Genomic DNA, 24,346 nt, shown 5'->3' on the forward strand with positions numbered 1-24,346 from the left:
CGCTGGACCCCCTCTTGGCAAGGATCGGACCACTGGCTCCCCCGTGCTACCCTGGGGTCCCAGAGGCCTGACGGAAGAGCCCCCTAGGCCCACAGGGCCCAGTGACATTGGGGGCTGCACCCACCGTGAGCGAGTCCTCCCGGTTCCACATGAGGGTGAGGCCAGCGCGGGAGTAGACCTTAGTGTAAGCGTCATTCTTCTCAATGAGCAGCCCGGAGCTGTAGTGCGGGGTGCTGACCCTGTGGCGGGGCACCAGGGTCATGAGCCAGCCCACACAGCCACCCAGCCGGGCCCAGGGCCCAGTGCCCACCACGGCTGGTCCTCCCCGGGGTCCCGTGGCCCGGAGGTGACCGAGGCTGTGCATCATGTGGGTGGGGATGGCCTCAGCTTCTCAGTCAGCCCTGCCTGCCCAGCTCCGCCCTGTGGCCACAAAAGGCTTTGTCCACCCTCTGGGGGGACTTGAGCAGTGGCTGGAGAGCCACCATCCACCTGGGCTGGGGGGGCTCCTTCGGGGGCAGGCACACCCTGCCTGCCCTTCTCCCTCTCTGCACCCCCTCCTCCGGCTCTGTCCTGGGCAGGGGCCCCATGAGCCCCGGGAGGGGGGAGGAGCTTCTCTAGACCCTGCCCACCCCATCCATCGCCCAGGGAGGGCCCAGGCACTGTGCTCACCCCAAACTCTGCCTCCGTTGGCCCTGTACCCACCCCCACCCTGAGACTGGGGCCTGGCTGCCTGGGCTGCAGCCTCTGCAGAAAACAAGATCCCCATAGCAGGGAGAGGGCAAACCCCACAGGTGGGGAGGCCCCCAGGCAGGAATGTGCTTAGAGCCGCATTGTTCCAGACATAGTGCAGGGACAATGGCTGGGGCAGTGGGCAGGAGGTTCGCACAGGCCCCGCCCTGCACGGCCTCTGTAACGCTAGCCTGGGGCAGCAGGGCACAGGGGTCTCCTTACCAGATGGCTGCCAGGCCACCTCCACCAGGACGGCCACCTGTCCCACACACCCAGAGCCTGGTGGGCTCCGAGCTGCGGGGCTGTGAGACTCACAGGATAAATAACGCCACTCCCCAGTCCCTCGCCCATGGGGGCCCATCAGTGTTTGCTGAATGACTCAGTGACCAGAACACTAACCCCAGTGCTCTCCTTAGCTGTGCGCGGGGTAGAGGGAAGTGGGGGGGGGGCTTGCTCACAGGAGCCGGGGGCCCCCTTACTAGGACGCAGTGGGGACCCCGCCCAGCCCCACTCACAAGGCCCCGTTCAGCACGGCCAGCTGGTGGGTGAGGTAGATGGTGTCGTCCTTGATGGTCAGCAGGATGTACTCGACCTGGGGGTGGCGCCCATCACTGCCTGCGCCCCGCTTCAGGTGCACGGCGAACTCCTTGTAGGCGTCCCTGCAGTCTGAGGCGAAGTTGTAGTCACAGAGGCCGGGGAAGCGGAAGATGTCGCCGTCGAAGGTCTTGTAGTGGAAGTCGCCCCAGGTGCTGCAGACGTTGTGGCCGTGGTTCTGTGTCCTGCCCTCTGGGGAGCAGTGGGATGGAGGGGTGAGCGGCCCAGGCCGCCCAGGAGGCTCGTTCCCGGCCCCAGCCCGGCAGCCGCCCCCTGAGGACCCTCTGGAGGCAGCTGGAAGCAGCTTAGATGGTCCTGCAGCAGGGCCTCTGCTGGACCTTGGTCACCCCGCCCGGGGGTTCTCAGCCCCCTGAAAGGACGGCTCCAGTGCCACGCCCTTGCACCCCAGCCTGGCCTGGACGTGGCCGTTTGCAGAGTGGGGAGCCGGGGCAGGTGGGCTCTTGGGGTCCCTGAGCACCCTGTCCGCCTGCCCCAGTGCCCCCTCTGTCACTGCCACACTCCATCCACTCGATGCCCCAGCCGGCCTCCCCCGGCTCCAGCCGCCCCTCATCCAGCAGACGGGCAGTGCTGCACCCCTCCGAGGGTCCCCACATCGTGTCTGTCCATACGGGCCCAGGGACCCCCCAGTGGCTTTGTCACACAGCCCTGCTGGGACCGAGACGTCCCCGTCCTGCATTCACAGTCTTCTCTGGCTGAAGCCACCCCTTCAGCAGGTGGCCAAACACCCTGCTCTGCAGAAGGGGCCGTCTTGGCCTTGCCCCTCCGAGGGTCCCTGGGACCCGCCTCCCCCACACCCACAGAAAACGGCCCAGCACCTGTGCTTCCACCCGGTACCGCTCCCTGGACACACTCTGTCCCGGCAATCACCTTCAAAGGGATGACAGGAGCCCAGGACCACCTGCCCTTCCCTCCCTCCTTCCCTCCCTCCTTCCTTCTCTCCCTCCTTCCTCCCTCCTTCCCTCCTTCCTTCTCTCCCTCTTTCCTCCCTCCTTCCCTCCCTCCCTCTCTCCTTCCTTCTCTCCTTCCTTCCTTCCCTCTCTCCCTCCTTCCCTCATTCTTCCCTTCCCTCCCTCCTTCCTTCCCTCCTTCCCTCCTTCTCTCCTTCCCTCCTTCCCTCCTTCCCTCCCCTCCCTCCTCCTCCTTCCTCCCTCCTTCCCTCCTTCCTTCCCTCCTTCCCTCCTTCCCTCCTTCCTTCCTCCCTTCTCCCTTCCTTCCTTCCTTTCTACTTTCCCTTCCCTCCCTCCTTCCTTCCTCCCTTCTTCCTTCCTTCCTTCCTACTTTCCCTTCCCTCCTTCCTTCCTTCCTCCCTTCCCTCCCTCCTTCCTTCCCTCCTTCCCTCCTTCCTTTCTTCCCTCCTTCTTACCATCCTTCCTTCCTTCCTTCCTTCCTTCCTTCCCTCCTTCCTTCCCTCCTTCCTTCCCTCCTTCCTTCCCTCCTTCCTTCCCTCCTTCCTTCCCTCCTTCTTTCCCTCCTTCCTTCCCTCCTTCTTTCCCTCCTTCTTTCCCTCCTTCCTTCCCCCCTTCCTACTCTCCCCGCAAAGTCAGCAGGGGTGGGGCCTGCAGAACACTGGGCCCAGGCCGTCTACCCCAGAAGATGCCAGGCCACCACAAAGGCTGGGCAGAGGAGGATCACCTCCTCCTCGCAGGTAGAACTGTCTGCTCTGGGCCGCCCCGGACTTCCTGCCCCCAGCTCATGCTGCCGCTGCCTCTCACCTCTCTGCACCTCCTTGCCCCTGGCCAAGTTTAGGGCCAGGCAGAGGGCCACCAGGCAGGCTAGTAGCAGCCCCATGGTGGCTCGGAGGATGGTGTGGGAGAGCAACTGGGGGCAGGGGTCCGGGCCTTATATAGCCCAGCACGGCCTTCAGAGGGCGGGGAGGGCTGGGGAGGGGTGGGGCGTTTGCCAGATTATCAAGAAAACAGCTGTGGGGGCTCCCCTGGGCCACCGTGGGGAAATATTGACTCAGGTTATCTGAGGCTTATCTTTTTATTGCTCCCCGGCTAAGCTGGCCCTCCTCAGGATGCAGCAGACCCAATTACCCCAATTCCAACACACACCCAAGCGAACTTCGGAACTTTGTCCCTCCCGGCTGCAAGCGGCACCAGGCCCAGGCCGGACAGATCCTGCTGGAAGCCTGTCCTGGTAGGCTCCCGTTCCCCACGGCCCCCAGCCCGCCCCGTCCAGTGCCCCGTGGAGCTCGGGCAGTGCTCAGCCCCCCAAGGCAGGGAGGGTGCGGGCTCCTGTGGGGTCCCGGGGTGCCACCCTGTCTCGGCATAGGCTGTGCTCCCGGCCCATCTCGGATGGAGGCTTATTGAGCTCCATCAGGGGCGCCCGGCTCCGGCCCCCCCCCAGTCCCTCCTTTTCCCAAGTGAGCCAGTCCCTAGAATTAAATGTAATCGGAACTTAGGGAACCCAGCCAGGGGACGCCTTGCGGAATCGGTGCTCGGGGGCACAGAGGAACTGGCTGAAGGCCAGGAGTAGCCAGCCTGAAGGGAACGGTGCCCAGGTCCCAGCAGATGCCCTACCCCCCGCAGCACCCCCAGGACGTGCTGACCACGCAGAGGTGGAGGGCAGGGGGCACCCAGGCTCTCCTGGGCCACACCTCTCACTGTGGGAGCGTCCTGCCCCACAGAGATGAGTTCTGGCCTCTGATGAATCTCAGACCCTCCAAGCCAAGCCAAAACCTGTCTGGAAGTGCCCTGAGGTTGTGGCATTTGAACTTGTACCTGCCCCGAACCTTGGGAACCACTAGGCATGGCAGTCCTCCCCCCACCCTGGAGCATGACCCTCCCGGGAGCAGACAGGCAGGCACCCACCGTGCAGCTCTTGGGTCAACTGAGGTCGGGGGCCCTCCCTTCCCTACACTTCCTTCCTCCAGTAAACAGACATGCATCCTGAATTTGGCTTCTGCCGTTGGCCAGAGAGAGTGTGGACAGCAAGCTCAGATCTTGGGGGCAGCCTCAAATTCCAATCAAGTTGTCCCCGAGTTTCAGGGGCGGGGCAAGTGGGAACAGATTCATCTCAACGGTTATTGAGACTCTGGACAAGGGGGACGCCCGGCGGATGGGGGCACACGGGATGCCCTGCTTCCCTGACCCCTGTCCCCCTCACAGGCAGTGACCAGAAGCAAGTGCTGGCTGGAGTCGGTGCCTTGGCCTGGCACCTCCAGGGGCCTTCCCTGAGGGCTGTGCCTCCATGCCACAGTGGTGGCACCCAGAGCCGAGAGGCCTGCTCACACCCCTGACGACTCCCGGGGGATCCCCACGAGGCAAGGACATCAAGGAGCGAGTCCTCCCAGGATCTGAGAGGGTGCCCAGGAACGGAGGGCCCTGGGCCTGCCACTACTGAGGGGCCTGAGATGAAACCCCTCATCCTGTCCTGCTGTGCCACCAGCCCCAGGCCCAGGGACGATCCTCCCTGCAGGGACCCAGCGACCTGGGCACATGAGGAGCGCCAAGTGTGTGGCCCGAGCCAGAGAGAGCAGGGATTAGGAAACCAGAGCCAGCCAGGCCAGCAGGCCATTGTGCCACTTCCCTGTGGGGCCTCCACAGGCTGGCACTGAGCCCTGGGGAAAGCCAAGGAAGGGGCCCCCTCCGTGGCCCCCAGGGGGAGTGATTTTCCATGCCAGGCTCCCTCAGCCCTGGTGGGGATCAGAGAAATCTGGGCCGACGCAGGACACTCAGCACAGCTTCTCCTGCCTTGGGTCTGAGAGGCGGGGGTCCTCCCTAGGGTTGAGAAGGTGGGTCCTCCCTGGGATTGAGAAAGTGGGTCCTCCTTGGGATTGAGAAGGTGGGTCCTCCCTGGGGTTGAGAAGGTGGGTCCTCCCTGGAATTGAGATGGGGGGTCCTCCCCTGGGATTGAGATGGTGGGTCCTCCCCTGCGGTTGCAAAGGTGGGTCCTCCCCTGAGATTTAGAAGGTGGGTCCTCCCCCAGGTCTGAGAAGGTGGGTCCTCCCTGAGATTGAGAAGGTGGGTCCTCCCTGGGGTTGAGAAGGTGGGTCCTTCCTGGGGTTGAGAAGGTGGGTCCTCCCTGGGGTTGAGAAGGTGGGTCCTCCCCCGGATCTGAGAAGGTGGATCCTCCCTGGGGTTGAGAAGGTGGGTCCTCCCTGGGATTGAGAAGGCGGGTCCTCCCTGAGATTGAGAAGGTGGGTCCTCCCCCAGGTCTGAGAAGGTGGGTCCTCCCTGAGATTGAGAAGGTGGGTCCTCCCCTGGGATTGAGAAGATGGGTCCTCCCTGGGGTTGAGAAGGTGGGTCCTCCCTGGGGTTAAGAAGGTGGGTCCTACCCCGGATCTGAGAAGCTCGGTCCTCCCTGAGATTGAGAAGGTGGGTCCTCCCTGGGGTTGAGAAGGTGGGTTCTCCCTGGGATTGAGAAGGTGGGTCCTCCCTGGGGTTGAGAAGGTGGGTCCTCCCTGAGATTGAGAAAGTGGGACCTCCCTGGGGTTGAGGTGGTAAGTCCTCCCTGGGATTGAGAAGTGGGTCCTCCCTGGGGTTGAGGTGGTGAGTCCTCCCTGGGATTGAGAAGTGGGTCCTCCCTGGGGTTGAGAATGTGGGTCCTCCCCCAGATCTGAGAAGGTGGGTCCTCCCTGGAGTTGAGAAGGTGGATCCTCCCTGGGATTTAGAAGGTGGGTCCTGCCTGAGATTGAAAATGTGGGTCCTCCCTGGGGTTGAGAAGGTGGGTCCTCCCTGGAATTGAGAAGGTGGATCTTCCCCCAGGTCTGAGAAGGTCAGCCCTACGGCCCCTCTGGGTGAGGCAGTGGTGATGACCCGAGGCCCAGGGGTCTGACCCTAACATCCCTCAGTCACAGGGTCTCGGGGGGCAGTGGGCAGTGACGTCAGGCCACCCGGCATGCGGTGGGAAGGAGCAGGCGGAAGGCAGTGGTGAGGGCTCCGTCAGGCTGGGGTGTTGGGGTGGCCCCACAGCCTCCCAGCAGAGAATCTGGAGCCCCCTTCCCAGGCTCAGCTCCACTGTGGGGTCACTGGTCCATCCTCACGGCCACTGGGGTTCTCGTTGTGGAACGGGGCTGTCACGGGGCCCCTTGCAGTTGAGTGGGCGGGGCGCAGTCTCCGCCACATACACAACAGAAATAAACTGAAAATTGCCTTAATAGGGCTGCGGGCGCTTGATGCATTTACAGATACATTTGTCACCTTTAACCCGCGCAGATGTGGGGAAGGACTATCCGCCCTGTGCACCCACCATCCGTGCAGCTGGGGCTCCGCTCTCCCCTCGGCCCCACAGAGACCCCCCCAAGTCCTCCAGGGAGGGAAAGAGTTGCGGAAACTGCCCAGTGGTGCCTCTCTCTGCGACAAGGATGTGATGCCCCAGGTGACCTCAGGAGGCTACAGGGAGGGGCTGACTGCCCGCCACCCCCATCAGGCCGGACCCCAGACACAGGGCCCTGAGCCAGCGCACAGGGCCCTGGGAACCCCCGGGCCTCCCCCGCCAGGCCCCACGCCCACCAATATTTACCCTGACAAGACACTGTTCCCAAGGGCCACACGAATTTACAGCCTTGACCACAGGGAGGAGGCCACACACACGTCAGAAAACTCAGCCTAAAATGAGTGTTCCACCACATCTGTCCACAAACCCTGAGTCACCAGGAAGTGGACAGGGGACGGTGGAGGAGAGCCACAGGAGGGGAGGAAGGGAAGAGGGAGGAGGGAGCTGGAGGAGGGGGGAGGGGGGGAAAGAAGAGCAAGGGTCTAATACATGTGTAGACTCTTCTCAGACCCTGGGCCCCATGGCCACTCCATGGTTCTGTCCTGGCCTCAGTGGGCAGAGGGAGGGGATACCCAGAGGAGCCACGGGTTCCCAGCCCCTCTGGACGCCTGAGGGAGACCCCAGCCCCAGCCAGCTCCGGGGACAGAGTCCCTGGCAGGTGAGCATCTGGGGACTCGAGGGCAGGCAAACAAAACCAGGCATGACCACCCTCTGCCCATGTCCTCCCTGAGACATCAGAGAGGGAAATTCAGACATCACAAGCATGCCCACTTCCTGCCCCTTCAAAGATTCTGAGAGACCTGGGGGTGTGTAGGCCCGTGCCCCACATCACCTCCTCCTGGCCTCCAAGGGTTTACAAATAGAACGCTGACTCTCCCTCCCTCTCCCACAAGAACATATGTATGTCCATGTGGGAAGAGTGGGCAAGTAAGCACACAGAGGTGTTTCTTCTGGGTGAGTGTGGGGAGAGCCAAGTCAGCAGGCTGGGCTCCTCGGCCTGGGCTCCACTGGGCAAGCGGGTGCTAGGCTGTGCTCCTCGCTGCACTTCAGGAGACCAGCCACCTTCGTGTGGTCACCCCACCTCAAGACCTGGCCCAAGTATCATGCTCTTACCCTGACCATCGTCCTCACCACGCTGGCCACACTGTGTGACCACTGCTGGCCTTCCTGCTGTGAGCACCTTAAGGGCAGCCTATGTGGGCTCCTCTGTGGGCCAGCTTCACAGTAGATGCACTCATAACTTTGCTTCTGGGTGGATGAGTGTGTGGCGGGATGGAGGGAGGGCGGGATGGAGGAGGATAGGGGGATGGATGGATTGGTGGATAGATGATGGATGGATGGATGATGGAAGGGTGGATGGATGGGTAGGTGAGTGGATAGGTGCATTGGTGGATGAGTGGATGGATGGATGGGTGAATGGATAGGTGGATGGACAGAAGAACATAGGTATGTCTATTTCTATGGATGGATGATGGATGGATAGATGGGTGGATGATGGATGGGTTGATGGGTGGATGATGGAAGGGTGGATGGATGGGTGGGTGAGTGGATAGACACATTGGTGGATGAATGGATGGATGGATGGGTGAATGGATGGGTGGATGGACAGAAGAACATATGTGTGTCTATTTGGATGGATGGATGGATGATGGATGGATGGATGGATGATGGATGGGTGGATGAGTGGATGGATGGATGGATGGACAGAAGAACATATGTGTGTCTATTTGAATGGATGGATGGATAGATGGATGGATGATGGACGGTGGATGGGTGGATGAGGGATGGGTGGATGGACAGAAGAACATACGTATGTCTACTTGGGTGGATGGATGGATGATGGACGGATAGATGGATGGATGGTGGACGGGTGGATAAGGGATGGGTGGATTGACAGAAGAACATATGTAGGTCTATTTGGATGGATGGATGGATAGATGGATGATGGATGGGTGGGTGGGTGGATGAGGGATGGGTGGATGGACAGAAGAACGTATGTATGTCTACTTGGGTGGATGGATGGATGATGGACGGATAGATGGATGGATGGTGGATGGGTGGATGATGGATAGGTGGATGGATGGATGGGTGAGTGGACAAACAAATGAAATCTCTCAGGGTGGTGGGGTGCACCTTCTGTAGCAGCTCCCATCTCATGAGGGCTTATCGTGTGCAGTCGATGGCGGAGTGCTCAATCATCCCCCTTCACTAAAGCCCTCCACAACCCTGGAAGGCAGGCACTCACTTTATTCCATTCTAGAGATGAGGAAACCAAGGATCAGAGAGGGTGAAAGAACTCCTTGAACTCGCCCAGCCAGAGAATAGCAGGGCCGGACAGTGGTCCCGGTGAGTCCTCTCTGCCCCAATCCCACACTGCCCACCACTTGACAATGGTGTGGCCATTTTTCCTGGAGGGCAGAGGTTCCTGGGTGGTGTCATCACCCCAGGGGAGGAAACTGTGTCTCCTTCCTTCCTGGCATAGTGACCCCAAGGACAGCCGGCACCTCCCCCCTCCCACCCCGTGAGGTTGTTTTGTACATTTGTGATACAGTTCGACTGTTTTGTCACATTTCTGCATGCCAGCCTGGGATCCCCCAACCTCTTAATTAACTCTTATTTTGCATATATTAAGATTCACCCTTTGTGCTGGAAAGTTCTACGGGTTTTGACAAATGCACAGTGTCGCGCATCCACCATGACAGCATCACATGATTCCACTGCCCTGAAAACTCCCAGCTCCACCTACTCAACCATCCCCCCAAAACCTCTGCAACCACTCATCTTTTTTACCATTGCTATAGTTCGGGCTTGAATATATTTTTATGACTAATTTTACGTCTATAATTGCTAAAATAATTCTAGAATATCATACAGCCATTGTAAATATGGCTATGATTTTATGTTGCAGCAAGGAAAACACTTATGATTTGCTGGTCTGGAAAATGCAGGACAAAGATTCCTCTAAAAGCTCCAATTCAAAATATTTTAAAATAGCTTTACTGAGATGTAATCGATATACAATAAACTGTACCTGTTTAAGTGTCAGTTTGATCAATTTTGACACAAATATGCACCTGAAACCAGGTGTATCAGAGAAAGGCATTCAGTCTTTGAGTATGACATCAGCTGTAGGGTTTGGTAAACGCCCTTTATCCGGTGGAGGAAGTTCTCTTCGATTTTTAGTTTGCTGCGAGTTTTACTGGGAATGGGCGTTGAATTCTGTTAAATGCTTTTTCTTACATCTACTGAGATGATTGTGTGGTTTTTCTTCTTTAGCCTGGTAATGTTGTGAATTACACTGATTTTAAATCTTAAACCAACTGTGCATTCCTGGAATAAATCCCATTTAGTCATGATTTTCATATGTTGTTGGATTCAATTTGCTAAAATTTTGTTTAGAATTTTTGCATCTATATGTCGATGCAAAATAACCAATAACCATTCTATAGATAAGAGAAACAAGGTGAATTTACTTGAGCCAGAGTGAGGATTATAACCCAGGAAGGCCTTAGAAAGCGTTCCGGAGAAGCATGGTTTTCAAGTACAGTCTTAGATCTTCTTAGAACAAGGAACACACATTAAACACACCCAGGATACATTTTTATCAAAATTTCAAAGAGGTATTCAACTGCAAATTAGCAGGTCAACGTGACCGTGGTGACAGGAAAGGGACTAATCCAGGCGTTACCAATAGGGTGTTACCAATAGGGCGTAGGAGGGGAAGTATGCGTTCTTATCTTAAAAGAGTGTGTTCTTTACTTTAATGGTTAAGCAGATGTACAATGTATGTTTGATAGTCCGTAAGTCAGGCTTTTTAGTTCAAGCCAAATCAGTTTTGAACCCAAACAGTTACCGCGTATACCTCAATGTGTGAGAATCTCTTGTCATATGTTCAAGAGAGATGTTGGCCTATAGTTTTCTCTTCTTGTAATATCTGTGTGTGGTTTTGGCATCAGGGTAATACTGGCCTCAGAGAAAGAGTTGGAAAGTATTCCTTCCTTCTCGATTTTTCTAGAAGAGTCTGTGCAGAGTTGGTATTATTTCTTCCTTAAATGTTTGATGGAAGTCACCAGTGAAACCATCTGGGCCTGGAATTTTCGTTGTGGGAGGGTTTGTTTTTTTTTTTCCCCAATTTCTTTAATATATAGGGCTAGTCAAGTTATTTCTTCTTGAGTGAATCTTGGTAAACTATGTCTTTCGAGGGCTTTGTCCATTTCACCTAAGTTGCTAAATTTATTGGCAGCAAGTTGTTCATAATATTCCCTTATGATCCTTTTAGTATCTGTTGAATCTGCAGTGATGTCACCTCTCCCATTCCTAATGTCGGTGATTTGTGTCTTCTCCCCTTTTTTCCTATCCGTCTGGCTGCAGGTTTGTCAGTTTTATTGATCTTCTCAAAGAACCAGCGTTTAGCTGCACTGAGTTTTCTGCAGTGCTTTATTTTGTTTTCTGCTTCATTTTATCACTGATATTCCTCTCCTCTGCTCACTCTGGATTTAATTTGCTCTTCTTTTTCTCTCCTAACTTCTTAAGGTGGAAGCGGAAGTCATTGATGTGAGGCCTTTCTTCTTTTCCACTGTAGCTGTTTAGTACTAGATGTTTCCCCTCAAACACTGTTTTCGGGCATCCCACAAATTGTGAACCCCTCCTCCCCGAGGTTCTGTCTCTGGGGACCCCAAAGACAGGCTTCCTCCTCTCACCTGCTCTCTAGTCTCTATCCAGCCTTCGGACCTCGGGCTAACCTTGGAAATCCACCCTGTATCCACTACTGTCCCATCAGACAGTATACGTAGATATGTGTGTGTGTGTGTGTGTGTGTGTATTCCAGACAGAGGGGATTCAGTAAAGAGAATCGGTTACACAGGTGCTGGAGGCTGGGGGAGCAGAAGGAGGCTGAGGCGCTGACATTAGAAGCAGCAGAAAGCAGCTTCTTCTCCCAGGGCTGGAGGAACCAAAGGCAGAAGTGTGGCTGCCAGCACCCAGGAGCAGAGAGGAGGGGCCTCTGAGAGGGTTTGGCACATCTGGTAGTGGCGGTACCCAAAGGAGCTGAGACTGGAGTGGGAGCCATCCTCTGTGCCTGGAGGGACTCTGAAAGAAGCTGGAAAGGAAAGGAAATCTCTTCTCTCCCCCACCACCTCCCAACAGCACCTTCCAGGAAGCCAGCTGGCCAGGAGCCTGGAAATATAGTTTGCCAAGTCCCAGCTGCATCAGTCAGCTACTGCTGCATAACAAAGCACCCAACCCCAGTGGCTTAAAACAATAAGCATTGGATAGATGATTGATTGACAGATAAATGGATGGATGGATAGAAAGATGATAGATAGATAGATAGATAGATAGATAGATAGATAGATAGATAGATAGATGATGGATGGAGAGATAGATAATAGATGACAGATAGATAAATAGGATTGAAATCGGCAAAGAGCCATTGATGCTTTAGTAGCTAGGGACTAAAGTTTTTTCCTTTTTGCAATTACTGGCTGTAGCTTTTAGCTGTTTACCCGCCCATTGTTAACTGTGCTGTTTAGGCAATATGCTGTCTGACTCCCACTAGATTCCTATAGATAACATCTCCCTGGTTATCACCATGGTAATGGGTGTTTGAGCTGTTTTTCAGGAATTTGAACCCCTTGTCCACTTCAGGCTGGCTGAGACCACCAACCTATCAACTGGGTCCACGCAGATGTCCGATAAGCGATCTTTGACGTCAAGAGGCTAAAAACTCCACCCTCAGATCATGCTGACGCCGCCATTTTGTGAACATGTGTCTTATGAAGAGGCATGAAGTCTGACTACGCTTGCGCAGATCATCAATTACCTCACCTCTCCTCACGTCCAATCATTTCAGACCACCTTGCCCCCTACCTCGTAAATATCCCTGTGTCCCTGTTTTGGGGGAAGCGGATTTGAGACTCGTTCTCCCATTTCCTCACTTGGCTTCCTTGTGATTAAACCCTTTCTCTCTGCAAACTCATCATCTTGGTGATTGGCTTTCTGGGCAGCGGGCAAAACAAATCTGGTTCGGTAACAGGATAGATAGATTAGATAGATACATAGACAGATACATAGATAAGACAGAGGGATGATAGGTTTGCATGTTTCAGTTGGCATGCACACGTGTATTTTTCTCTTCTCCACTGAGAGGGCCTACACACAAGACACCCAGGATAATGACCACACCTAATGCCCAGATCTTGGTTTCTAAATACCATTCTCCAAAAAAGGAACAAGGGCTCCTTGGAGAAATAGTTTCCTCTGGGCAAAGAAATTACAGGATAAACCTGGAGCATTCTGTGGTGCCAGAAAACAAGGAAGTGCTCAGAAAAGGAGGGAGGTAGGTCCCAAGGATGCAGGAGGCAGCATGAAGGATCCAGGGGCCAGAGCTGGAACAATTTGAGCAACCAAATAAATAACTGTAATCTGAGATTATGATGCAAAGACTGAAACAAATATCTGTGAGTCCATAGTAATATAAATGATTGAATAAATAAACAAATGAAAAGGAACAGCTCGTTCTTGTAGAAAAATTCCGACTGATTAATGAAGAGGAAAGGAGGAAATAGAGTTCACCATCAGACACCGTGGTATTGTTGCTGTAGGCAGTGTCTGCTGACAGAGCCTACCATCGTGGGCCCAGGTATGAAGGGAAACAAGTTATTTGCATAGACTCAAAGTATCTTCCTGAAGATATTCACTAGTTAAGAAGTAGACGGAGGGCTGGCCCCATGGCGTAGTGGTTAAGTCTGGTGCACTCCGCTTCCGAGGCCCAGGTTTGCAGGTTCAGATCCCAGGTGCGGACCTACACCACTCGTCAAGCCGTGCTGTGGTGGCGACCCACATACAAAAGAGGAGGATTGGCACAGATGTTAGCTCAGGTCCAATCTTTCTCAAGCAAAAAAACAGGAAGATTGGCAACAGGTGTTAGCTCAGGACTAATCTTTCTCAGCAAAAAAAAAAAAAAGAATTAGATGGATGGAACTTTGCAGGGAGACACCTGGTAGACACTCCTTAACCAAGGAATGGAGTTTAGCACCACCAGTGACACTACGTAGCGACATCACACATCCTCTGACGCCATGCACCGGGAGGAGCACCTCACTTCTGCAAAATCCCACTCGGTCACGAGGACGCAGCCAACAAACTCGAACTGAGGGACGTTCTAAAAAATCCCCTCCCAGGACTCTTCAAAAGTGTCAAGGTCGGGGGCCGGCGTGGTGGTGTAAGCAGTTAAGGGCACGCGCTCCGCTTCAGCGGCCCAGCGTTCGCGGGTTTGGATCCCAGGGGTGCATGGATGCACCGCTTGTCAGGCCATGCTGTGGCGGCGTCCCATATAAAGTAGAGGAAGATGGGCATGGATGCTAGCTCAGGGCCAATCTTCCTCAACAGAAAAAGAGGAGGATGGGCACGGATATTGGCTCGGGGCTGATCTTCCTCACCAAAAAAAAAAAAAAAGTGTCAAGGTCGTGGGAGACAAGGAAAGAACGAGGAGCTGTCACAGATCGAAGGAGACGAGACAACCAATGGGACGTGGACTCTGAGGGGCACGGGCGGAGAGGCAGGCGGTGCCCGGGTAAAGCCCGCAGGCAGATCACAGCCACACACCAGTGTTAACTTCTTCGTTTGGGTGACTGTGGTTACCACGGGGGGAGCTGGTGCAGGGTGTGCTGTTCATCTCTGTACTACTTTTGCAACTTCTGCGAGTCTAAAATTATTCATGATAACACGTCTGCAAAAACACGCATTTGTTACTGCTCAGGGTCTCTGTCATCTGGTCTCAGTCCTGGTCTCACTGGAGTCTATAGAGTCCTCCCTGACCCCAGTGTATAGCTGCCATCTGACCCCCCGCGGTAGCTAGGGTTCATCACCCCAACAAGAGGTGATCTGCACTCTTTCTTGTGGGTTCAGTGTCAGGAAAGAGCACTGGGGACCCTCAACCTCCGATCCCAGCAGCCAGTTCTGTGTCCCCGGGTAAGAGTGGTCCTCTCTTAGGACCCAAGGCCTCAAAACTAGAATGAAAAGCGATATCCTAAGGGCAGGCGACCAGGTGTGATGGCAAGGGGAGCCACCGCAGCTTCTGCACCATGATTCTGAGAAACAGCCCCGGACTGTTTCGGTGTCCAGTCCACTCTGCGGGGTGGCAGCCCGTCCTCTCAGGGGCGGTCTCCCAGCTGGTGCCACAGCCCATCTTCAGTGACATCAGACCAGCTGCTCCTGGGGGACGGGCTCCAGTGATGGGAAGACAGGCCCACAGCCTGAAGTCCCGTTGCATTTCTTTCCTGTGAGGGAGGAAGGGAGCCGTGGGGAATGGGGGCAGATGGCGGGGAAGGAGATGCTGCTGGGTCCATGGGTGATGTGCTGGCAGAAGCTCTGTGCGCAGGAAAAGCAAACCCATGTCCAGAAAAGCTGTGGGGACCCAGTGCTGGCCCTCCGTGGAGGATGGGGACCCGGGGCTGGCCTGTGCCCCGGGGAAAGGCCCTGAGGTCAGCAGGGAGATTGTGCTGCTGAGCCACGCAGGGCCTCCGACCTGCCACAAGGGCCGCTCCGCTCCTGGGCCACGGAGCAAGCACGGAGAGACCAGGGAAAGAGGCCACGGACCCCCGCCCGGACTAGTCACCTGTCGACCTGAGTGCCAGGCACCTCCTCTGCTGCGAAGTCCTTGGTGGGCACTCACACGGGACACAAAGAGCTTCACCCTCTCTGCCCACCTGCACCCACACACACACCCCCCCCAGACCTCTTGGCCCCTGGAATTACAATCCTGTTTTTCCAGGCCCTGGATGTTCAGCCGACTCGCCAGCCACTCTCTGGGCATCAGTGCGGATTCAGACCTCTGGCCGTCTCTCGTTCCAGGCAAGCAGCCAACCGACGCCCCTGCCAAAGCTCTGTCTGGGGGGGGTCAGTACCCCTTATGACCACGTCCAGTCCTCATTCCAGCGGCTGCTGGGCAGCCAGCTCTGGGTGGCCTCCAGTGGCTTCCTGCAGACACATCCCTCTGTGATGTGTGAGAGCCCCTCCCCTCCCCCCGGGCTCTCCCATCACTTCCACACATACCTGGTGGCACCCACTCGTGCACACCCCTGGTTTGGGAATGTCACCTCCTGAGGTGGGAGGAAGGTAACCAGTGGGCGAATCCTGCCCCTCCCCCTCGCCCCTGGCCAATGGACCACTAAGAGGTAGTGAAGGCAGCTCCAGGGACAGCCCTCGGGTGAATTGGTCCTCCCCGGGCACCCCCCACTCGCTCAATGCCTTGCCTCCACTGTGCCCCTCCTCCTGTGCGATCCCACAAACGTAATAGCACTTGAGTTCTCAGCCTCAGACTCTGCCCTCTGGCCATGAGTTTCCTGAGGACATTTCTGACTACATCGATGCTCTAGCCTCTGTCTCAGTGGGTGCCGGCCAGTGTATCCTGCAGAACCCCTGTAAGCCGGGCCCCAGTTCTCAGTCAGCTGGTCGCAGAGGACTCCCTGCGAGGCCACGGGTGTGGATGGAGGCAGGGCCACTGCAGCGGGTGGGGGTGTCAGGGGCATACCCTCACATGGCCTGCCTGGCCTCCAGGAGCTGCTCCCACCAATTCTCACACACCCACTCTGAGGCTGGTGCCTGCGGCCAGCCTGCAGTGTGGTGGGCAGAGGACCCTGTTCATGACGGCAGCTCAGCTGGCATGGTCACTTGCTGTCCCATGCCAGGCAGCCCCACGGGGCCCAGGAGCAAGGCAGGACCTGCTTTCCAAAAGCAGAACAGTGGTCTCCAGAAATGCCTGTGACTTCGCTCCAAATACCCAGGGCCCTGAGCCGTGGCCTCCATGGAGCCTGGGAGAAGCTCCGTAGAACGTCCTGTGTGCACAGAAACTTCCACCAAGTCAGAGAAACCTAAACCATGGCAGCATCTCAAATAGAGGCAATGTAACACGAGGGTTGTTGGAAGACTGCAAGTACTGAAGAGATATCCAGAACGAACCCATGTCAGTAAATGCAGGACACGGCTACCACGCCTGGATCCGGAGAACAGACAGGGAGAGGTGGGGTTACCGGAACCTGGCGCTCAGCGGAGACCCTCACACCTGGGGTTCAGACTCAGGTGCCTGTCACAGCCGGAGCTGGTGTCTGGGAGGAGGCGCCGTGTGGCTGGTGCGGTGCTGAAGGGGCAGGAGGCCCTCGCCGCCCCCCACCCGCGCCTCTGGTTGGCAGAACCCATGGGGAAGCAGCTGGAAGGGGTCTGTGGAGGAGCCCGCGGAGCAGAGCACAAAGGGGTGAGCAGGGGGCCGGGAGGTGGGAAGAAGAGACTCACAGCCCCTTTTGTGGGACAGGGGTCTTAGCCCCAGGTCTGCCCAACTTCCCAACACCACTGAACAAGCAGAGCCCCAGCCGGCGAGGCAGAGCCTCCTGTCCTGATCCCAAAGTCTCTCCGGAGACCTTCCAGGGCCGACATGGCAATGCGCGCTCCCTCCCTAAACTCGAGAAAAACAAGCTACAGACGTGTGTGTGATCGGCTTCAATCGGGTTTTCTGTTGCAGGCTGAGAAAAGCACTTCAGACAGATAAACAACCTCACCACCCACACCAGAGGCGCATGCGTCTGTTGCAATTAAGAAGCCACCTCAGGTGCAGCTGCAGAGCCTTGGGCAACACTTGGTTCCGCTCCTGATGTCCGCCACGACCCGACGGCATGCTGAGGGGCCATTCACACAAAGCGAATGGGGACACGGTGAGGACAACTGTCCCTTCGTCCTCTACGGCCTTTGAGGGCAGCGCTAACTGCAGCTACACCAGCGGGCCGGACGCCCTCTGGTTCACTGGCTCGGCCGGGCGGAAGGCGGTTTCTCGCCCTCTACTCATCCCTGCCTGCCATAGTGGGTCTCGCTTCACGGGTCAGAAAACCAGGTGAGGACGTCGCCTGCTGCGTATATCTGTTCCGTTAGACACCACTGAAAGACGCCAGGTCCAGAGGCTCCTCTCCACCTGCCCCGGCCTGATGCAGAGCAGAATTCGGAGAATGCTGCAAGTACGTACCAGAGAGAGAACAGGCCCTTACTCTTCTGGACTGTCGTGGGTTGGATGGTTTCCCCAAAGTCATGTCCACCTGGAAACTGCAAATGTGACCTCGTTCGGAAAAAGGATCTTTGCAATGTAATTAAGGATCTCTCAATGAGATTATCCTGGATTTAGGGTGGGCCTGACAGAAAAGGACACACAGAGGGACACAGCAAAGGAGCCACATGAGGACAAAGGCCGAGACCGGAGCGATGCGGCCACAGGCCAGCTACACCTGGGCCACCGGAAGCTGGAGACGCAGGGAGGAGCCTCCCCAGAGCCTCCAAGAGGAACAGCCCTGCCGACACCGTGATTTCAGACTTCCGGCCTCCAGAACTGGGAGAGAATCAATTTCCGTTGTTTTACGCCACCCTGTCTGTGGCCCTCTCTTAACGGCCACCGGGAGACATGACTCCACACGTGTACAGAATATCTCTCAGAAGGTCCAGGGCAGGGGACCTTCCTGGGCAGGGGAACAGGGAAGCTGTTTTCATGCTATACTCTTTGCTTATTCAAAAACAAATGAAATCGGGGCCGGCCCGGTGGTGTAGCAGTTAAGTGCTCGCGCTCCGCTTTGGCAGCCCAGGTGCACAGGTTCCGATCCAGGGCACACACCGACACACCACTTGTCAGGCCACGCTGTGGCAGCCTCCCATATAAAGTAGAGGAAGATGGACACGAATGTTAGCCCAGGGCCAATCTTCCTCAGCAAAAAGAGGAGGATTGGGGCCGGCTCCGTGGCTTAGCAGTTGGGTGTGCGCGTTCCACTACTGGCGGCCCGGGGTTCGGATCCCGGGCGCGCACTGACGCACCGCTTGTCTGGCCATGCTGAGGCCGTGTCCCACATACAGCAGCTAGAAGGATGTGCAACTATGACATACAACTATCTACTGGGGCTTTGAGTTAAAAAAGGAGGAGGATTGGCAATAGATGTTAGCTCAGAGCCGGTCTTCCTCAGCAAAAAGAGGAGGATTGGCGTGGATGTTAGCTCAGGGACTGATCTTCCTCACACACACAAAAACAACAACAACAAATGAAATCATTTTAAGTTTTAAAATAATGTTCAATAAGAATCTTTAATAACCTGAGAAATGTTTATTTGGTAAAAATAAGAAAAAAAAAGCAGGTTCCTGAAAAAGAGTGAGAAGAAAATAGAGTCAAACGTTTATCTGATCTTTAGGGGAAGAACACCTTTCTGATCCTAAAAGTAAACAAATCAGAGAGGACAACGTGATGGATTTACCACCTCTCAAAAACAAGCCCCGCGGCTGATTCCCGAGGGCCCGGGCTCCAGGCCCCGGCCCCAGAAAGCGGGCACAGAGTGTGATGGGAAGAGGTGCACGGCACCCCGAAGAACGGGCTGACTTTCCCAACTTACACAGACAGAAACTCGGGGAGCCACTTGGGGTCGGGGACTGAGGACACTGTGGCAGTGGTCAGGCTGAAGACGCTGGCATGGGCCCACCGAGCAGGACACTGCACTGACCGCTGCTCTCAGGACGGGGGGTTCTCACAGTTGGGTTGGGGGGTTGACTGAAACACAGACCAAAAGTGACCCCACTGAAAGAGGCTGAAATGCCAGAATGGCCTCGGATTCTGTGGAGGAAGGACCCCAGGCTCAGGGAGCCTGGACGTCAGAGTGGACTTATCAGGTGAGACCTGCTCGCCACCCGTGAGGGTCCAGAGCGCGCTCCTTTCACCATGACTGTGAGGAACGGACTCGTGAGGGGACCACGGGCTTCCTTGAGGAGCTCGGGGTCACTCTTCAGAGGTCAAAAATCGCAGCCACGGAATCGGGCAACCTGAGTGCAGGGAGAGTGATGGGTCCCAGGGCCCAAGGTGGCAGCTCTCAGCCACTAAGGGCCAGATGGACGTGGTGACCATGATGGACAACATAGTCAAAGCAGCACTCAGAAGAGTCTGGCTCACGCAGACGGATGGCCTTGGCTAGCTGATCGCCATGTTCCTGGAAGCAAAGGAGATGGGAAGCCCACTGGATTCTCACGTGGTCTACGTGGTCTGTAGAAGCAGAAAAGCTCTAGGTCAAGTGAACAAACATCTAACCTGAGTCACACTAACAGAGTCAGGGCCCCTGTGTCGTTCCCAGACTGCGGCCAGTTCACAGAGCCAGACCCGTCGAACGCAGGGGAGGCCGGGTTCCCTGGAGAAGACCCCTGGACACTACCGAAAAGGTAGACAGTGAGTCTTGCTCCCCGCCGTCCCCAGAGGACCTGCAGCCATTTACCAGGGCGACCATGCACCAGGGCAGGGGACCCCATCTGACCTTTCGGGGGCTACTGACACTGGCCCTGAAGAGACCCCAATTCCAGGAGACCCCAGACATCACTGTGGCCCATGGTCAGGCAGGGGCTCATGGAGGTCAGGTGATGGATGAAGTTCTAGCTCAGGTCCATCTGGGCCCAGTGGGCCCCCGACCCCTTCCCTCTGAACGCACTTGGGAAGGCACGAGGCCCTGGCATCACCCCACATCCTGTGCCTCCCTGAGCCTCACCTGTTGCGAATGGCAGGGGGCCATGGCCACACACACCAGAGAACCGTCTCCAGGAAACACAAAGAAAGTGAGCCTGGTGTTTGCCATCAACTTGGCGGTTGCTTTAAAGGAGGGTGTTTCCAGAGCCTTTGGCAAGGGTGCGGACAGAGGCTGGGGCTGGTGGGAGGATGGGGGGCTGAGCGTCCCGGGGGCTCCTCTGGCCACCTCTGGCCACGGGGAGCCCAGCTGCTGCCTCTTTAATGAGTATTCACAGTCAGGCCGCCCCCGGATTTCCCAGACACCAGAGCTGCCCTCAGCACCGCTGTCTTGCCAACGGGGCCTGGCAGAGTGCAGGGCGGTGAGGCTTTGCCGTGGAATATTCCTCAGCCATTAAAAATCGTGTTCTCAACGAATATTTAATGTTTAATGTAATTTCCCCAATTAGGCTGTTGAAAAAGAGGCCATAAAGCAATCTGAGGTGAGAACTGGGGCAATTTAGGCGTGCCCACGTGCGCCAGCACCGGCCCAGGAGACCCACGAATAACGTTTAAACCTCACCGCAACCCAGCCAGGGCAGGACCCTCGCCAGCCCGTCAGGGGCCAGCAACGGTCTCTCCAGGAGGGCAGGACCCCCAGCTGGTGCCGGCCCGGCCCCACCTCCCAGGCAGGGCTCTGTCCGCACATGGCCGGATGGTGTGCGCCTTCATTTCTGAGGAGCCCAGAGGGTCTTCAGCAAGGAGACCCAGCTGGTGGGGGTGCCCGTGGGGGGTTAGGGGTCACTCTCCATCCTGCTGCTCCTCTGGCCCCGCCCCTCGCATCACTTCGCAGCTCATTTCGAGGGAAACACCAGGTGGGCACTGGTACCCCCGTGTCCAAGGGGAGCCCGGGCCTCAAGACTCCCACCTCCACCCTGTGGTCCCTCTGCAGGGCCAGGATGGGGGGGCCCGGGCTGCTGACAGTGGGGCCTAAGCAGAGGAGAGGGGCTCTAGCCGCCTTCTCCACACGTTTCTGCGTTTGACACGTTCCTCTGACGCACATGAATTGCTCTATATCCAGAGAAGTTAACATTATTTAACGAAGAGAATTGGATACAAATTGTCCCTAAGAACGCGCCACAATGGAAACAACTCTCAGAGCTGCACCGGAGCCTTCAGAGGCCTAGGGGACTTCTGTCTGCATTTTCCAGTTTTTGTGGTTACTCTCTAGGGCCTGCACATGAGAAATAATCAGTGTCTGGCATCTCTCCACATTCCTGCCACATGAGTCAAGGGCTCCCTCAGTGTCACTGCTGACCTCAGTGGAAAGGGCCTGGCCTGCTCCGTGCTCACCCCAAGGCCATAAAGCCCTGCTGCCTGCACCTCTGACCCCATCTTAACACAATTAAACAGCACAATAAAGAAAGAAGACCATAAAGATGGCAAACATCAGCCCCAGAACACACATCCGGTGTCCAGCCCCGCTGGGTCGGGATCCAGGGCCCTCAGATTCCCGCCTGACGGGGAGACCTGGGCCTGCATCCCAGCCGAATCTCTAGGCCTTGGTTCAGAGACTCGAGACACATGGATACCCTGGGCCCCGGCGGGGAGCTCTGAGCACCCTTCTAGGGACGGGAGGCCCTGGGACACCTTGATCTCTGGGCAGGTCTCCCGGGGGCAGGTGCAGCTCAGCCCCCTCAGCCACTGACCAGACAGGCACCAGGAACAGGGGAGATGCTCCCCAGGGAAGATGAGGGCAGTGACTGAGGGGTGCACGAGCCTGGGGGAGGGTCTGATGGGGTAGCAAACGGGGCCTGGTCTGAAAACCCACCTCAGGCTCTGCAGTATCCAAGCCCCTGGGGCCTCCAAGAAGGGACCTCAAGCTGGAAGACCAGGGCATCACACCTGCCAGGCCAGTTGTACCAAAAAAACAGACAATAACAAGTGTTGGCGAGGATGTGGAGACATTGGAACTCCATGCACTGTTAGCAGGAATGCAAAATGGTGCAGTCACTGTGGAAGGCAGTATGGAGGCTCCTCCAAAAGTTAAACATAGAGTTACCATATGACCCAGCAATCCCACTTCTGGGAACACACTCAAAAGAAGTGAAAGCAAGGACTCAAACAGATCTTTGCACACCCATTTTCACAGCAGCTTTATTCCCAACAGCCAAGATGTGGGAGCAACCCACGTGTCCATCGATGGACGAATGGACACACAAAATGCGGTCTATCCAGACAACGGGCTATTACTGAGCCTTAAAAAGGAAGGACATTCTGACAGGTGCTACAACAGGAACTAACACTGAGGACATTGTGCTGAGTGAAATGAGCCAGTTACAGAAGGACAAATCCTGTCTGATTCCACTCATATGAGGTCCCCAGAGTCATCAAATTCATAGAGACAGAATGTAGGATGCCAGGGGCTGGGGGAGGGGGATGGGGGGTTAGTGTTTAACGGGGACAGAGTTTCAGTTTGTGAAGATGGAAAGTTCTGGAGATGGATGGTGGTGAGGGCTCCACAACAATGTGAATATACTTAATGCCCCTGAACTGTACGCTTAAAAATGGTTAAGACGGGAGCCAGCCCGGTGGTGTAGTGGTTAAGTTCGCGCACTCTGCTTAGGTGGCCCGGGGTTTGCAGGTTGGGATTCCAGGCACGGACCTATGCACTGCTTATCAAGCCGTGCTGTGGCAGGCATCCCACATATAAAGTAGAGGAAGATACATCATGTAGTCTATGCAGAAATAGAAGTATTATGATGTACACCTGAAATTTATATAATGTTATAAACCGATGTTACCGCAATAAAAAAATTAAAAAATAAATAAAGTAGAGGAAGATTGGCACGGATGTTAGCTCAGGGCCATTCTTCCTCAGCAAAAAGAGGAGGATTGGCAATAGATGTTAGCTCAGGGCTAATCTTCCTCACACACACAAAAAAGGTTAAGATGGTAAATTTTATGTTATGTGTATTTTACCACAATTAAAAAAAATAAAAATTTTAAAAAGAGAGAGAAAAATTAAGTAATAAATAAATACATACAGGTCAGGGCAGCCAGCCCCCAGCAGTGACCCCTCAGGGAGGGGCCCAGAGCAGAGGCAGCTCTATCAAATGGGGGCACTGGGTGGGTCGGCCTCCACACTCCCCAAGATCAGAGCCCCCCAAGAAGGTGTTAGGAGCCCAGACACACTCTTGCAGCAAAGAGCGGTGCCCCCAGCAGGACAAGGAAGACAAAGCGTCTGCTCTCCCTAATGACGGGGACCAGCTCCTCCAACCCAGGGCCCCTTTACACCCTAAAAAGTGCTGAGGGCCCGGCAATATCTATCGACGTTAGCCTTGATAGGCATTAAAACTGAGACATTTTAAAAATGTGTGTTATTTCAGTTAAAAAAAGACAAGAACCACATTGCATGCTAATGTAAATAACATCTTTACAAAATAACTGTGTTTTCCAAAACAGAAAAAATCAGTGAGGACAGTGGCATTAATAGACGTTTCTGCAACTCTCCTTGCTGTCAGGCTTCCCCGCAGGCAGCTGGACCTCGTCACGGCGTCTGCCTTCAGGCTGTGGGGACACGTTGTCTTGGTTGAAGTGCACGGAGAAAAGCCGGCTTCACACGGATTTGTACGGTACTCGGAAAAGGCAGGAGCACATAAAAGCCTTTTCAGATAGTTGTGTGCTTTCTCCTTTGATGGGACAGCAAACCCCAACAAGAGGCAGTTTCTTAAGGCAAGCTGCGATCCAGAACATGAGCCCACACCAGTGCCCTGTCCACCCTGGGTCCATCTCGCTCTGTCCTGATTCCGGAACAGCCCGCGTGGGTCGCATGGAAACACAGGTTCATGGAGTTTCACAGATCTCCCGCAGGCGGGCACGGCCCATTTCCAGCGTGGAGCACTCACCGCGCCTCCACAGACAGGCATTCAGATCGGGGAGCTGTCTCGTGTACAGCAGCAGGTTCCAAAATTCTCGTTTGCACTTGAGAGTGCAAGAAAGCTCAAATTTACCATGGCAACGAAGAATTTCCATTGTTTTCTTGAAGGGACAGGGTCCCATGTTCACACTGGAGAAAACGGCCGCACAGACCCCAGGTCTGAGCAACCACAGCCCGTCGGTCAGTGGTTCTTTCACACGGCCAGTCCAGCTCACACCTCGACATCACACATGCGAGCAAGTGGGACGTTTGTGCGACAGTCGATTCCTCACGCCCCAGGGCTGAGACTAGATTCCGTTACATTAGGAACGTTTGCTGATTCACCCGGCCGTCCCTAACGGACT

General features: G+C 55.7%; 1 protein-coding gene across 1 annotated transcript in view; it reads right to left on the bottom strand.

The window, feature by feature from the left end:
• The window catches only part of LOC101407825 (mucin-2), a 36,171-nt gene extending 33,039 nt beyond the window's left edge, over nucleotides 1–3,132 (bottom strand). Inside the window, 3 exon segments of the mRNA XM_087422398.1 lie at nucleotides 125–239; nucleotides 1,245–1,515; nucleotides 3,057–3,132. Coding sequence (XP_087278524.1) covers nucleotides 125–239; nucleotides 1,245–1,515; nucleotides 3,057–3,132 — 462 coding nt within the window.
• Nucleotides 3,133–24,346: the final 21,214 nt, after the last annotated feature.

This window comes from Ceratotherium simum, chromosome 34 (assembly GCF_057802395.1).
Source record: "Ceratotherium simum simum isolate JZ-2026a chromosome 34, ASM5780239v1, whole genome shotgun sequence".
Lineage (NCBI taxonomy): Eukaryota > Metazoa > Chordata > Mammalia > Perissodactyla > Rhinocerotidae > Ceratotherium > Ceratotherium simum.